The 11,961-nt window shown below is 43.6% G+C and overlaps 1 protein-coding gene across 1 annotated transcript in view; it reads right to left on the bottom strand.

Moving 5' to 3' along the window:
• Positions 1-1,143: 1,143 nt before the first annotated feature.
• LOC126413254 (UDP-glucosyltransferase 2-like) overlaps positions 1,144-11,961 on the bottom strand; it is a 124,359-nt gene continuing 113,541 nt past the window's right edge. Inside the window, exon 9 of the mRNA XM_050083155.1 lies at positions 1,144-4,466. Coding sequence (XP_049939112.1) covers positions 4,187-4,466 — 280 coding nt within the window. The 3' untranslated portion in view covers positions 1,144-4,186. The remainder of the gene's footprint in view (positions 4,467-11,961) is intronic.

Here is an 11,961-nt window from a genome sequence, read left to right as displayed (position 1 = left end):
TTCGGCAAGTCACTGTAACTGCGATACCAAGATAAGCTTCTGGCAACTTCTTCGCTCTGCTGGATTCTGAACGCCACAAAAAATTGCTTCCGCCCTCTCACTACCTTTGTCTCCTTACTCCATATTACGCGATACAACTTTTACCACAAAGAAATTCAATTCTTTACACAAAATGTCGCTAACAATCTGATATATCCTCCCAGTTCATCTTCACACTTCTACCTCCTGTGTTCAGCTGTTCGTTTTCAACTGTCCCTTCGGTCTTCGAAAGAACAACAAAGATTAAATTTCAGTTATTGAAACAAAGTACTCTGATTTACGTTGACATTACACAGAAGTAACATAAAACATTATATGTTATGTTACATTTTCTATACATTTGTGTCGATACTTAAATACATACAAAAATCATTGAGACAAAAGTTACATTAAATCAACGTTACAGGCATCGTTTGTCACTAAAATACGCTATATTAATTAGCAGTGGAGAAAATCTCCATCACAAAAGGCCATGTGACGTTTGACTCACGGTAGACTGCTACGTAAGGTCTGGAAAAACCGAACTGGCAGCCTTGTAGATAGACTGGAATCTTCACATTAAAAGCTATTTACAAAATTTCAGGAATAAACATTATTCGATAACCTAGTATCATCGCATTAAAAGCTATTTACAAAATTTCAAGAATAAACATTATTCGGTAACCTAGTATATGCTACAGTCACGTATATGTATTGTTCCCGTAGGTACTGCGATGACGAGGCTAATTACAGCGAGCACGGCACAGAGGAATTTGAGTAGTCATTCTTCCCGCGTTCCATGGAACAGGCAGCCAGGGTTTAATTCCAGCGGGCTACAACTTAGTGGAGCAAGTCGGCACCGGAGGTTTAAAATAGTACACCGTGTATTAAATCGCAATGTAACCATAACTCGCGGCCCGAAATTGTGATCGTTACATATTGGTAACCTTCGTGACGAATGTCATACTGCCGATGATTCTTATTTATTTTATCAACATTCTCGCACGCTTTCTTAACATCTGCACACATAATGAAATAAACAGATAAACAAAAGTAAATCTCTAATGCATAGAATAAGTGTGTAATTAATTGAAAGGGAATATATTTCAGAAAAGACCACAAAACTTTATATATATTCAGTCGATTTAATATTTTTGCAAAAATATCACAACCTTTACAGAAAATAGTATTAATACATGAGGTATTGTTTTCAACACAGCGCTGCAGGAAACGATGTAACTACACTGAATTAAACTGCTCAACATCGGAATCAAAATTGAATAACTAATACTAATTCCATAACGATGTCATTATTGAAACCACAGTGGTGCCCCAGGAATGGTTTCCCGATGCCACTGTTTTTGCCGAAGGGAAGAACTTTGCAAGTTTTCGATCTGCATGTTAGTGAGAGTGGACGATGGATGAACCTCGAGGCAAAACTTACGATGACTCAACAAAATGTGCAGATTACAAATTATGGGAGGGATACTGAAAACAAAGCATTAACGTGGACTGCTTTTATGGGAAACATATTTAAGCGAGCGGGTGTTTCCTTTAATGTGGGAATGGAGGGTTTTAGTCAGTAGCAACAAGAATTGGTTGGGAATAATTTGATGGGTGAAATGAAGAATCTAAGATGAAGAAGCAAAAGGAAGGATACATCCAAGGGCGATTATGAAAAGCGGAAGGGGGGAGAACACTGACGAGAACTTGTAGAAGGCCTTTATGTGAGGCACTTAAACTTCCTCAAGGCTTAGGGGTGCAGGCAGTGACGACAAGTTACAGACATTGACGCCGCACTCCCCCACACGGTGCGTAACAGTCGCAGGTCTGTCTGCGACGATGCACTGACTGTACACCGCCTGGTAATGAAATATACCGACGAAATTGAGGTAAAGTTGGTCTAGTAAAGCTCCATTTCTCTCAGAGTAATAGCTAACAAAAAGGATAGTAACACCAGAGAAAAGATTAATAGAGTGGGCATATTATTAGTTTCTTTTGAACCCTCGTGTGTGATAGAAAAGGGGTTAATTGTTTTGGTTCAAACAATGGTGTGTTGATGGAGTGTGACATTGTCATGACGAAAGCACTACGATCCATATACTTGAGACTGAAGTATTTATATCAGTATTTCATTACACGAGTTTCTTGTATTTTTTTGTGATGGTCAGTTTGCATTAGCTGTGATCGTCATCAGTCTAGCAGACACACTATAATTATAACTGTAAGCAGTGTACGATGACTAGAAATGATTAACAGTAACATCTATATACGCATATAATGTGGGAAGGGTATGGCGAGAGAAAGAATAGTGCAGTCGCAGAACAACATACGAATTAATGTATTGGTATAAGAAACACAAAAATTGACAATTTTCAGAAACAAAATAGTGTGTGATAAGACTGAAGGACGAACATTTCGTGTAACTTATGCTATGGGCGAATTATCGACACACCGTGCTTACAGCTGTGGCAGAGACAGCCAAGAAGTTTCCTCGCTAGGTGTAGCTTGCTGCAAACACACTGGCGAAAGGAAACAGGATATAAAATACTCTCGCAAATACTGGTACACAGATATAATTTTCACTCTGCAGTGGAGTGTATGCTGATTTGGAAGTTTGTGATAGATTCAAACTGTGCCACTTCGGTGTTCCAAACTCCTGGTATCCTTGCCTTTCACTGGGAAATGCTCTACTGGTTGAGCTATTCACTGTAGGAGACGGGATTCTGGGGAAAATCAGGCTGTGAGGACAGGTCGTGAGTTGTGCTCGGATAGCTCAGTCGGTAGAGCACTTGCCCACGAAAGGCAAAGGTCCAATGTTCGTGTATCAATCTGCCAGGCAGTTTCAGAGACTGGTACAAACGCTACAGTTGGATTGTAGTTGATATGGAACTTTGTAAAGGTTAACTACCATAGCGGCGCGAGCCGAGGTAAGGGCTCGTTGCCGCGACTGCCGTGGTTGCGGTAATGCGGTGAGTCTAGACGCGGTGTCTGTCTCGGTACACCAGCACTGCCGTTTGGTCAACGATCGACGGTATTACTGTAACGTGAGACGCTTTGGTGGCGGTGCAGCAAGTGATGTACGTGACACCTGGGGTGTCCAGTCAACAACGTGCCCACCCTGGTACATGTAAATACTAGCTACATAGCCAGGGTGGGGCGGCGAATTGGCGAGTCATTCAGTCAGCGTCCACTGTACTGTGGGCTTCTGGCATGAGACCGCCATCGATCCACCACCAGCCTGAGAGGTCTGCCTGCCTGTGTGTGTAGCTGCAGCATCAATGAGACGAGCGCCCAGCCACCGCTCCACAGGGCGTCCTCCATACGCAGGGGCGGTCTGCCAGCCTGAAGCCCGGCCGTGCAAAGCCGCCCCACCAGCAGGTGTCCACCACATACCACGGCCACCAGAGAGTGGTAGCATCGCGAGATCGCTCTGCCGTCGAGTCGAGCTGGGCGTAGCGACCGCTGGCTGCGCCCCGGCCGCACATCGTGCACAGTGCATCGTGGGTTCGATGTGTACCATCTACCACGTGCACTGGTCTTCTGTTATCAGCTCTTGGAAAAAAATTAAGGGTTAAACAACCACACAGCTGTTCGTGACCTATGCCGCCCATCTACCTCCACTAACGAACCCGTCACCCCAACACTACAATAAAAGTGGAAGATACGATTTCAGTATCCCATCGAAGACGAGTTCATAAGACAAGGAATACAAGTTCGTGTTGAGGAAGTAATCAACCTTGCCCTTCAAAGGAACCATCGTAACATTTCTCTTAAGCGATTTACGGAAATCAGGGAAGACCGGACGTGAATTTGAGCTGGCGTCCTCCAGAATAAGAGTCCATTTTCTTACAACTGCGCCACCTTGCGCGGTAACTACCACTAATGGTCGGAAACAAATGTATTGTCTTGAAATGCAAACAACTATGATATACATTAATTACATTCTTGCAGCTCTACACCAGTCCATTTTACATCCGTTGATGGCAAATACCACACTTAAGGCTATTGTTTGTGGTTGTGTTTGCAGTAAATCACCACATAATTAGAGTCACAATGTTGCCTTAATGAAGGGATCATCACAATATTTGATCAGTTATTGCGTGCAGCATTCTTTGCGGTAACTTTGTACATCGCGCTACTGTAACCTCTCGCAGGCAGGTGTGGCTCAGTGGGTCTTGAGCTTGTCCTTCCGCGCTGTGAAGGCGGCCAGCAGCCTCCTGGCCACGAACCAGAGGGCGGTAACGGTGGCGGCGGCTGCGGCCAGCACGAAGGCGACGACGTCGAGCAGCAGCAGCTGCCACCAGGAGAGGTCTAGGGCGGCGCTGCGCAGGTGTGGCGCTCCCTTGTGGCGGATCATGTACTCCAGCCACCACACCGCCGTCTCCACAGACTGCTCGCGGTGCTCGCGGAACAGCCGAGAATACTGCGCCATCCTCTCCTTGTAGCTGCAAGTAAAAGAGAGACACTGAAAACTTTGGATTTTAACCTTAAACTTAAAACCTTAAACCTTATCATTTAAACTTAAAACTTTAGGACGTCACACTATCAGGTTTGAAACTATAACAACTCCTATCAAAGATACACGAGACAGGAATTCACTTTGTACAGGACGGGCAAAGTAATACTGGCGCAGCAACTATTCCACGCACCTTAAGGTGCCCGTATGCTGACGATGTGAGTTCGGATGTGTTGTGTACATAGTTCTGCGTAGTCAGCATGTACACAACTTTCCCACTAGAGCGCGCCCCACTAAGCACAACAGCGCAGGCGCAGTGCTCGTCTGTCTCCGCACTACGAGATGGCGCTGCCTTAGACACGGACCAAATTCTACTTCCGCTGATCCGCGTATTAATATGTAACGCAGCCAATGAGATTGCTGCTAATGTAGAACCTTTTCTCCTCGCGGATCACACTCGCGCTTTGATACCTGAACACGCGAGGTATTATAACGAGTGTGCAGACCTCCGATTAGTCAGTCTGCATTTGTCTGCACCAGTCGGTACCAGTCTGCATTAGTCTGTACCAGTCTATAGTCAAGTTTCAGTCTGCACGTAAGAAGATTATCATATTCCTGTACATAGCCATGAAGATAAATGTATAGACACTTTGTCAAGTATCAGAGATATGTGAGAATAAGATTATTGTACCAAGACCAAAGGAACTTCAGATTGTCAATTTTGGTCACCGGCGATCTGCTACTCTAAGCGTGCAAGTGGCATTTCTATCGTCTGACCTAACGGCAGAAGATAAACACGCCACGATAAGACTACGAGACATATTGCTGACACTCGCCTACTTCGTTAGAGCGACAAGTCAAGTAATCTGATGGTGTGTGTACCGAAGGTCTTACAGTATGCACACCACAGGATGCCTCCCTTAAGACACATGGAATACTCGTATTTTAGTCGGGATAGTCTTATTATGACTGCCCTGCACTATAAAATATATACTCGACAATATGAGCAGCTTGCAGCTAAGGAAAGCAAGTAGAAAATTTGAAACGGAATTAAAAATCAAGGACAAATAAAACTTGGAGGTTTGCCAGTGACATTGTAATTCTATCACAGAGAGAACCTGCAGAACGTCGTGAAGAAGTTTCGTGATCATACTATTGTAATAGGGGGAGACTTCAATCTACCAGGTATAGAATGGGATAGTCACACAATCAGAACTGGAGCCAGGGACAGAGACTCTTGTGACATTATCCTGACTGCCTTGTCCGAGAATTACTTCGAGCAGATAGTTAGAGAACCAACTCGTGAAGCTAACGTTTTAGACCTCATAGCAACAAATAGACCGGAACTTTTCGACTCCGTGAATGTAGAAGAGGGTATCAGTGATCATAAGTCAGTGGTTGCATCAATGACTACAAGTGTAATAAGAAATGCCAAGAAAGGAAGGAAAATATATTTGCTTAACAAGAGTGATAGGGCACAAATCGCAGAATATCTGAGTGACCACCATCAAACGTTCATTTCTGAGGAAGAGGATGTGGAACAAAAATGGAAAAAATTCAGAAACATCGTCCAGTACGCCTTAGATAAGTTCGTACCGACTAAGGTCCAAAGCGAGGGGAAAGATCCACCGTGGTATAACAATCATGTACGAAAGGTACTACGGAAACAAAGAAAGCTTCATCATAGGTTTAAGAGTAGTCGAATCATAGCTGATAAGGAAAAGCTGAACGAAGCGAAAAAGAGCGTAAAGAGAGCAATGAGAGAAGCATTCAACGAATTCGAACATAAAACATTGGCAAACAATCTAAACAAGAACCCTAAAAAGTTTTGGTCATATGTAAAATCGGTAAGCGGATCTAAATCCCCTATTCAGTCACTCGTTGACCACGATGGAACCGAAACAGAGGACGACCGAAGAAAGGCAGAAATACTGAATTCAGTGTTCCGAAACTGTTTCACTGCGGAAAATCGTAACACGGTCCCTGACTTCAGCCGTCGCACGGACGCCAAAATGGAAAATATTGAAATAAACGATATCGGAATTGAAAAACAACTGCTATCACTTAGTAGCGGAAAAGCATCCGGACCAGACGAGATACCCTTAAGATTCTACAGTGATTATGCTAAAGAACTTGCCCCCTTTCTATCAGCAATTTATCGTAGATCGCTGGAAGAACGTAAAGTACCTAGCGACTGGAAGAAAGCACAGGTCGTTCCCATTTTCAAGAAGGGTCATAAATCAGATGCGAATAATTATAGGCCTATTTCGCTTACGTCAATCTGTTGTAGAATAATGGAACATGTTTTGTGTTCTCGTATTATGACGTTCTTAGATAATACAAATCTCCTTCATCATAACCAACATGGATTCCGCAAACAGAGATCATGTGAAACTCAGCTCGCCCTATTTGCCCAAGAAATTCACAGTGCCGTAGACACTGGCGAGCAGATTGATGCCGTATTCCTGGACTTCAGGAAGGCATTTGATACGGTTCCGCACTTACGTTTAGTGAAAAAAATACGAGCTTACGGAATATCGGACCAGGTTTGTGATTGGATTCAGGATTTCCTAGAAGAAAGAACACAACATGTCATTCTTAACGGTTCAAAATCTGCAGATGTAGAGGTAATTTCGGGAGTACCGCAGGGAAGCGTGATAGGACCTTTATTGTTTACAATATACATAAATGACTTAGTTGACAACATCGGTAGCTCCGTGAGGCTATTTGCAGATGACACGGTTGTCTACAAGAAAGTAGCAACATCAGAAGACTCGTACGTACTCCAGGAGGACCTGCAGAGGATTAATGCATGGTGCGACAGCTGGCAGCTTTCCCTAAACGTAGATAAATGTAATATAATGCGCATACATAGGGGCAGAAATCCATTCCAGTACGATTATGCCATAGGTGGTAAATCATTGGAAGCGGTAACGACCGTAAAATACTTAGGAGTTACTATCCGGAGCGATCTGAAGTGGAATGATCACATAAAACAAATAGTGGGAAAAGCAGGTGCCAGGTTGAGATTCATAGGAAGAATTCTAAGAAAATGTGACTCATCGACGAAAGAAGTAGCTTACAAAACGCTTGTTCGTCCGATTCTTGAGTATTGCTCATCAGTATGGGACCCTTACCAGGTTGGATTAATAGAAGAGATAGACATGATCCAGCGAAAAGCAGCGCGATTCGTCATGGGGTCATTTAGTCAGCGCGAGAGCGTTACGGAGATGCTGAACAAGCTCCAGTGGCGGACACTTCAAGAAAGGCGTTACGCAATACGGAGAGGTTTATTATCGAAATTACGAGAGACCACATTCCGGGAAGAGATGGGCAACATATTACTACCGCCCACATATATCTCGCGTAATGATCACAACGAAAAGATCCGAGAAATTAGAGCAAATACGGAGACTTACAAGCAGTCGTTCTTTCCACGCACAATTCGTGAATGGAACAGGGAAGGGGGGATCAGATAGTGGTACAATAAGTACCCTCCGCAACACACCGTAAGGTGGCTCGCGGAGTATAGATGTAGATGTAGATGTATCACAGATGGCAGAGAACGTGGAAGGGCAGTTGAAAAGAAGTTATAAGAAGAACATCCACAAAAGTAAAACAAAGGTAATGGAATGCAGGAAATTAGCTGAGGAAATGAGACAGTGAAAGTAGTAGATGAGTTTTGCTATTTGAGCATTAAAATAGCAAATGGCAGATGAAGTAGAGAGTGAAATAGCAATAGCAAGAAAAGCATTTAGGAAAAACCTAAATTTGTTAACATCAAACATAAAGTGTTAGGAAGCCTCTTCTAAAGGTATTTATTTGGACTATAGCACTGTATAGAACTAAAACTTGGATGGTGACCATTAAACCAAGAAGAGAATAGAAGACTCTTAAATGCTGTACTACAGAAAAATAGTGCAGATCGAATAACTAATGAAGAGGTACTGAGTCGAATTGAAAAAAATATATTTGTGGAACTCGAACTAAAGAAGGAACTGGTTGATGGTATACGTTCCGAAGCATCCAGCAATCATCAGTTTGTTGATCGAGGGAAGTGTGGGGGATAAAAATTGTAGAAGGATGCCAAGACTTCAAACCAAAGAGCAGATGCAAATGGACGTTTGTTGCAGTGGCTGTGCAGAGATGAAGACGCTTGCGCAGGATAGCCTATAGTGGAGAGAAGCATCAAAGCATCCGTCAGGCTGAATACCAGAGCAAGATTGTGTTATAGCACGTAATAATACATACACTATGTGATAAAAAGTATCCGAACACCCCCAAAGGCATACGTTTTTCGTATCACGAGCATTTTGCTGCCACCTACTGCCAGGTACTCAATATCAGCGACCTCAGTAGTCATTATACATCGTGAGAGAGCAGAATGGGGCGCTCCGCGGAACTCACGGACTTCGAACGTGGTCAGCTGATTCGGTGTCGCGTCTGTACGCGAGATTTCTATACTCCTAAACATCCATAAGTCCATTGTTTCCGATTCGAGAGTGAAGTGGAAACGTGAAGGGACACGGACAGCACAAAAGCGTACAGGCCGACCACGTCTGTTGACTAACAGAGACCGCCGACAGTTGAAGAGGGTTGTAATGTCTAGTAGGCAAATATCTATCCAGACCGTCACACAGAAATTCCAAACTGCATCAGGATCCACTGCAAGTACTATGACAGTTAGGCGGGAGGTGAGAAAACTTGGATTTGCTAGTTCCAGCGGCTACTCATAAGCAACACATCACGCCGGTAAATGGCAAACGACGACTCGCTTTGTGTAAGGAGCGTAAATATTTGACGATTGAACAGTGGAAAAACGTTGTGTGGACTAACGAATCACGGTACACAATGTGGCGATCCGATGGCGGAGGGTGGATATGGAAAATGGCCCGTGAACATAATATGCCAGCGTGTGTAGTGATAACAGTAAAATTCGGAGGCGGTAGTGTTATGGCGTGGTCGTGTTTTTCATGGAGGGGGCTTGCACCTCTTGTTATCTTGGGTGGCACTATCACAGCACAGACTTAGATTGATGTTTTAAGCACCTTGTTGCTACCCACTGTTGAAGAGTAATTTGGGGATAGCGATTGCTTCTTTCAACACGATCCAGCACCTGTTCATAATGCACGGCCTGTGACGGAGTGGTTACACGACAATAACATCCCTGTAATGGACTGGCCTTGCACAGAGTTCTGACCTGAATCCTGTAGAACACCTTTAGGATGTTTTGGAACGCCGACTTTGTGCCAGGCGTCACCGACCGACATCGATACCTCTCCTCAGTGCAGCACTCCGTGAAGAATGGGCTGCCATTCCCCAAGAAACCTTCCAGCACCTGATTGAACGTATGCCTGCGAGAGTGTGATCAAGGCTAAGGGTTGGCCAACACGATATTTAAAAATGGTTCAAATGGCTCTGAGCACAATGGGACTTAACATCTGAGGTCATCAGTCCCTAGAACTTAGAGCTACTTAAACATAACCAACCTAAGGACATCACACACATCTATGCCCCAGGAAGGATTCGAACCTGCGACCGTAGCGGTCGCGCGGTTACGGACTGAAGCGCCTAGAACCGCTCGGCCTCAGCGGCTGGCACGATATTGAATTCTAGCAATACCGATGGAAGGCGCCACGAACTTGTAAGTTATTTTTAGCCAGGTGTCCGGATATTTTTGATCACGTAGTGTACGTATTTATCATTACATAACAGTACGTGTTGTGACTTTGAGATTCAGTACGATGTGCAACCACAAGCGTTGCGATGAGAGCATCTAAATAACTTGGCATGGGATCGAGAGGAGCCTGCATAAGGTCGTGGAATGTTTGCTCAATGAGAACGGGTCAGACTCTGCGTACCATTAACTTTGGTAGCAGCAGCAGTGTGACGATCAATTGCTAACCAACTACATCCCACACATACTCGATGGGCAACATGCCAGATAAAAAAGGCAGTAAAAAGGGCAATGTTACAAGCCAAATTTCGAAGATAATTGATTATACATCCATCGCCACAAGTGGATGGCAATCGTTACATTTAAACACGGCGTCAGAAGTATTCTGATGGAGTGGCAATAACCTCAGTGAGGAAGCTGTTTTCTGTTCGGATTGAGCTCAGAACATCTGGTGCAAAGCCGCTAATCAATACGAGCTGCCAGATTATGTCTAACACAAATGAGAGTATTCCGGTATGAAATGTGTAAGCGAGATTAATCGAAAAACAATGGGAATTTGCTGGTTTCCACATTTTTCTCTTACCTGCGACCTAGTGGCGCTGGATTGTTATTATATTCCCCCAGTCTTCGTCATATCAACTAATGTATGGCGAGTATAGTCTTTGCGTTGGTGTCCCACAGCCTATTTCTGTTTAATTCGCTAAAGGGACTGTCCACCTTAATGTCACACTTCGATGTACATATAACCTTTAACAGTATCAGCCCTCATCCTTTGACAGGGGAATGAACTGTAACTCAGGATTCTATCAAGAATTTTAAGCCACCATCTTTCCTCCACTCATTTGTCAAACACCATAACAATTTTTTCCACACCTAATATTCGAGATGGTTACCCCTCGGTGAGTGTTACCGCACCACTGTAATGTGGGTTTGGCATTAGTTCTCATCAAATTCAGCAGTTATCTGGCCCTCAAGAACCATAATTCCTCTAGTGCACGATCTCGTCATGACAGATTCCTATGGCTCATAAGGCTTCAGCTGTTATCGACTTGCATCGTTCTCAACGTAAATTTTGCGGTAGCTTCCATCAAAGTCAACTATGCACCATCAGCTTTCTTCAATATATATACGTCAGCGCCCACTTATGTAAATCTAACACACCTCATATTTCTCATAGGTTCACCCCATGTCAAATTGGTGACATGGCTGGTGAAATTAGTAACGCAACAGACGACACCGCAGAACTGCAAACCTATATTCTACACGATACTGTCTTCCTATTTCTTCATCTTCATATACAATGCATCAAGATCTAACGTTAACACAGTTAACTATATTGGGCCAAATCTGCATAGCTGACTTTGAATATGCTTCTCCAAACTTTTCAACACAAATAGCGAAACCTTTGTTAGCTTAACAGCTGACAAACTGTAACTGGGCTCGCCAGCCTTCCTTCATTGTGCACATTATAAATGCATTATTTGTTCGAGTAGAAATTACGTTAAAGTTGCATGGACACCAGCCTTAATAAATTTGGCACTGGAGATTTGCACGTTCATCCTTACATATCGCATCTGCTTGCTCACCTGCACTGACACTTTTTACTAACCATTAAAGCACAGTGCCTGGTCGTCGTCTACATTTGCATAAGCTGCCCAGTCAGCCTACATACAGAACAATATCAATGAGAGACAGGAGAGAAAACGGAAGAGTTTTATTCAGTCCTGATATTTTCTTTGGCATCTTTTAACAATATTTAGCAAGACCTTAGATGAATAACTAATTAATTTTATAGCATGCCGGTAAA

The sequence above is a fragment of the Schistocerca serialis genome, chromosome 7, assembly GCF_023864345.2.
Source record: "Schistocerca serialis cubense isolate TAMUIC-IGC-003099 chromosome 7, iqSchSeri2.2, whole genome shotgun sequence".
Taxonomy (NCBI): Eukaryota; Metazoa; Arthropoda; class Insecta; order Orthoptera; family Acrididae; genus Schistocerca; species Schistocerca serialis.
The sequence above is the reverse complement of the archived record's forward strand: the minus strand, read 5'-3'. Positions and strand labels throughout refer to the sequence as shown.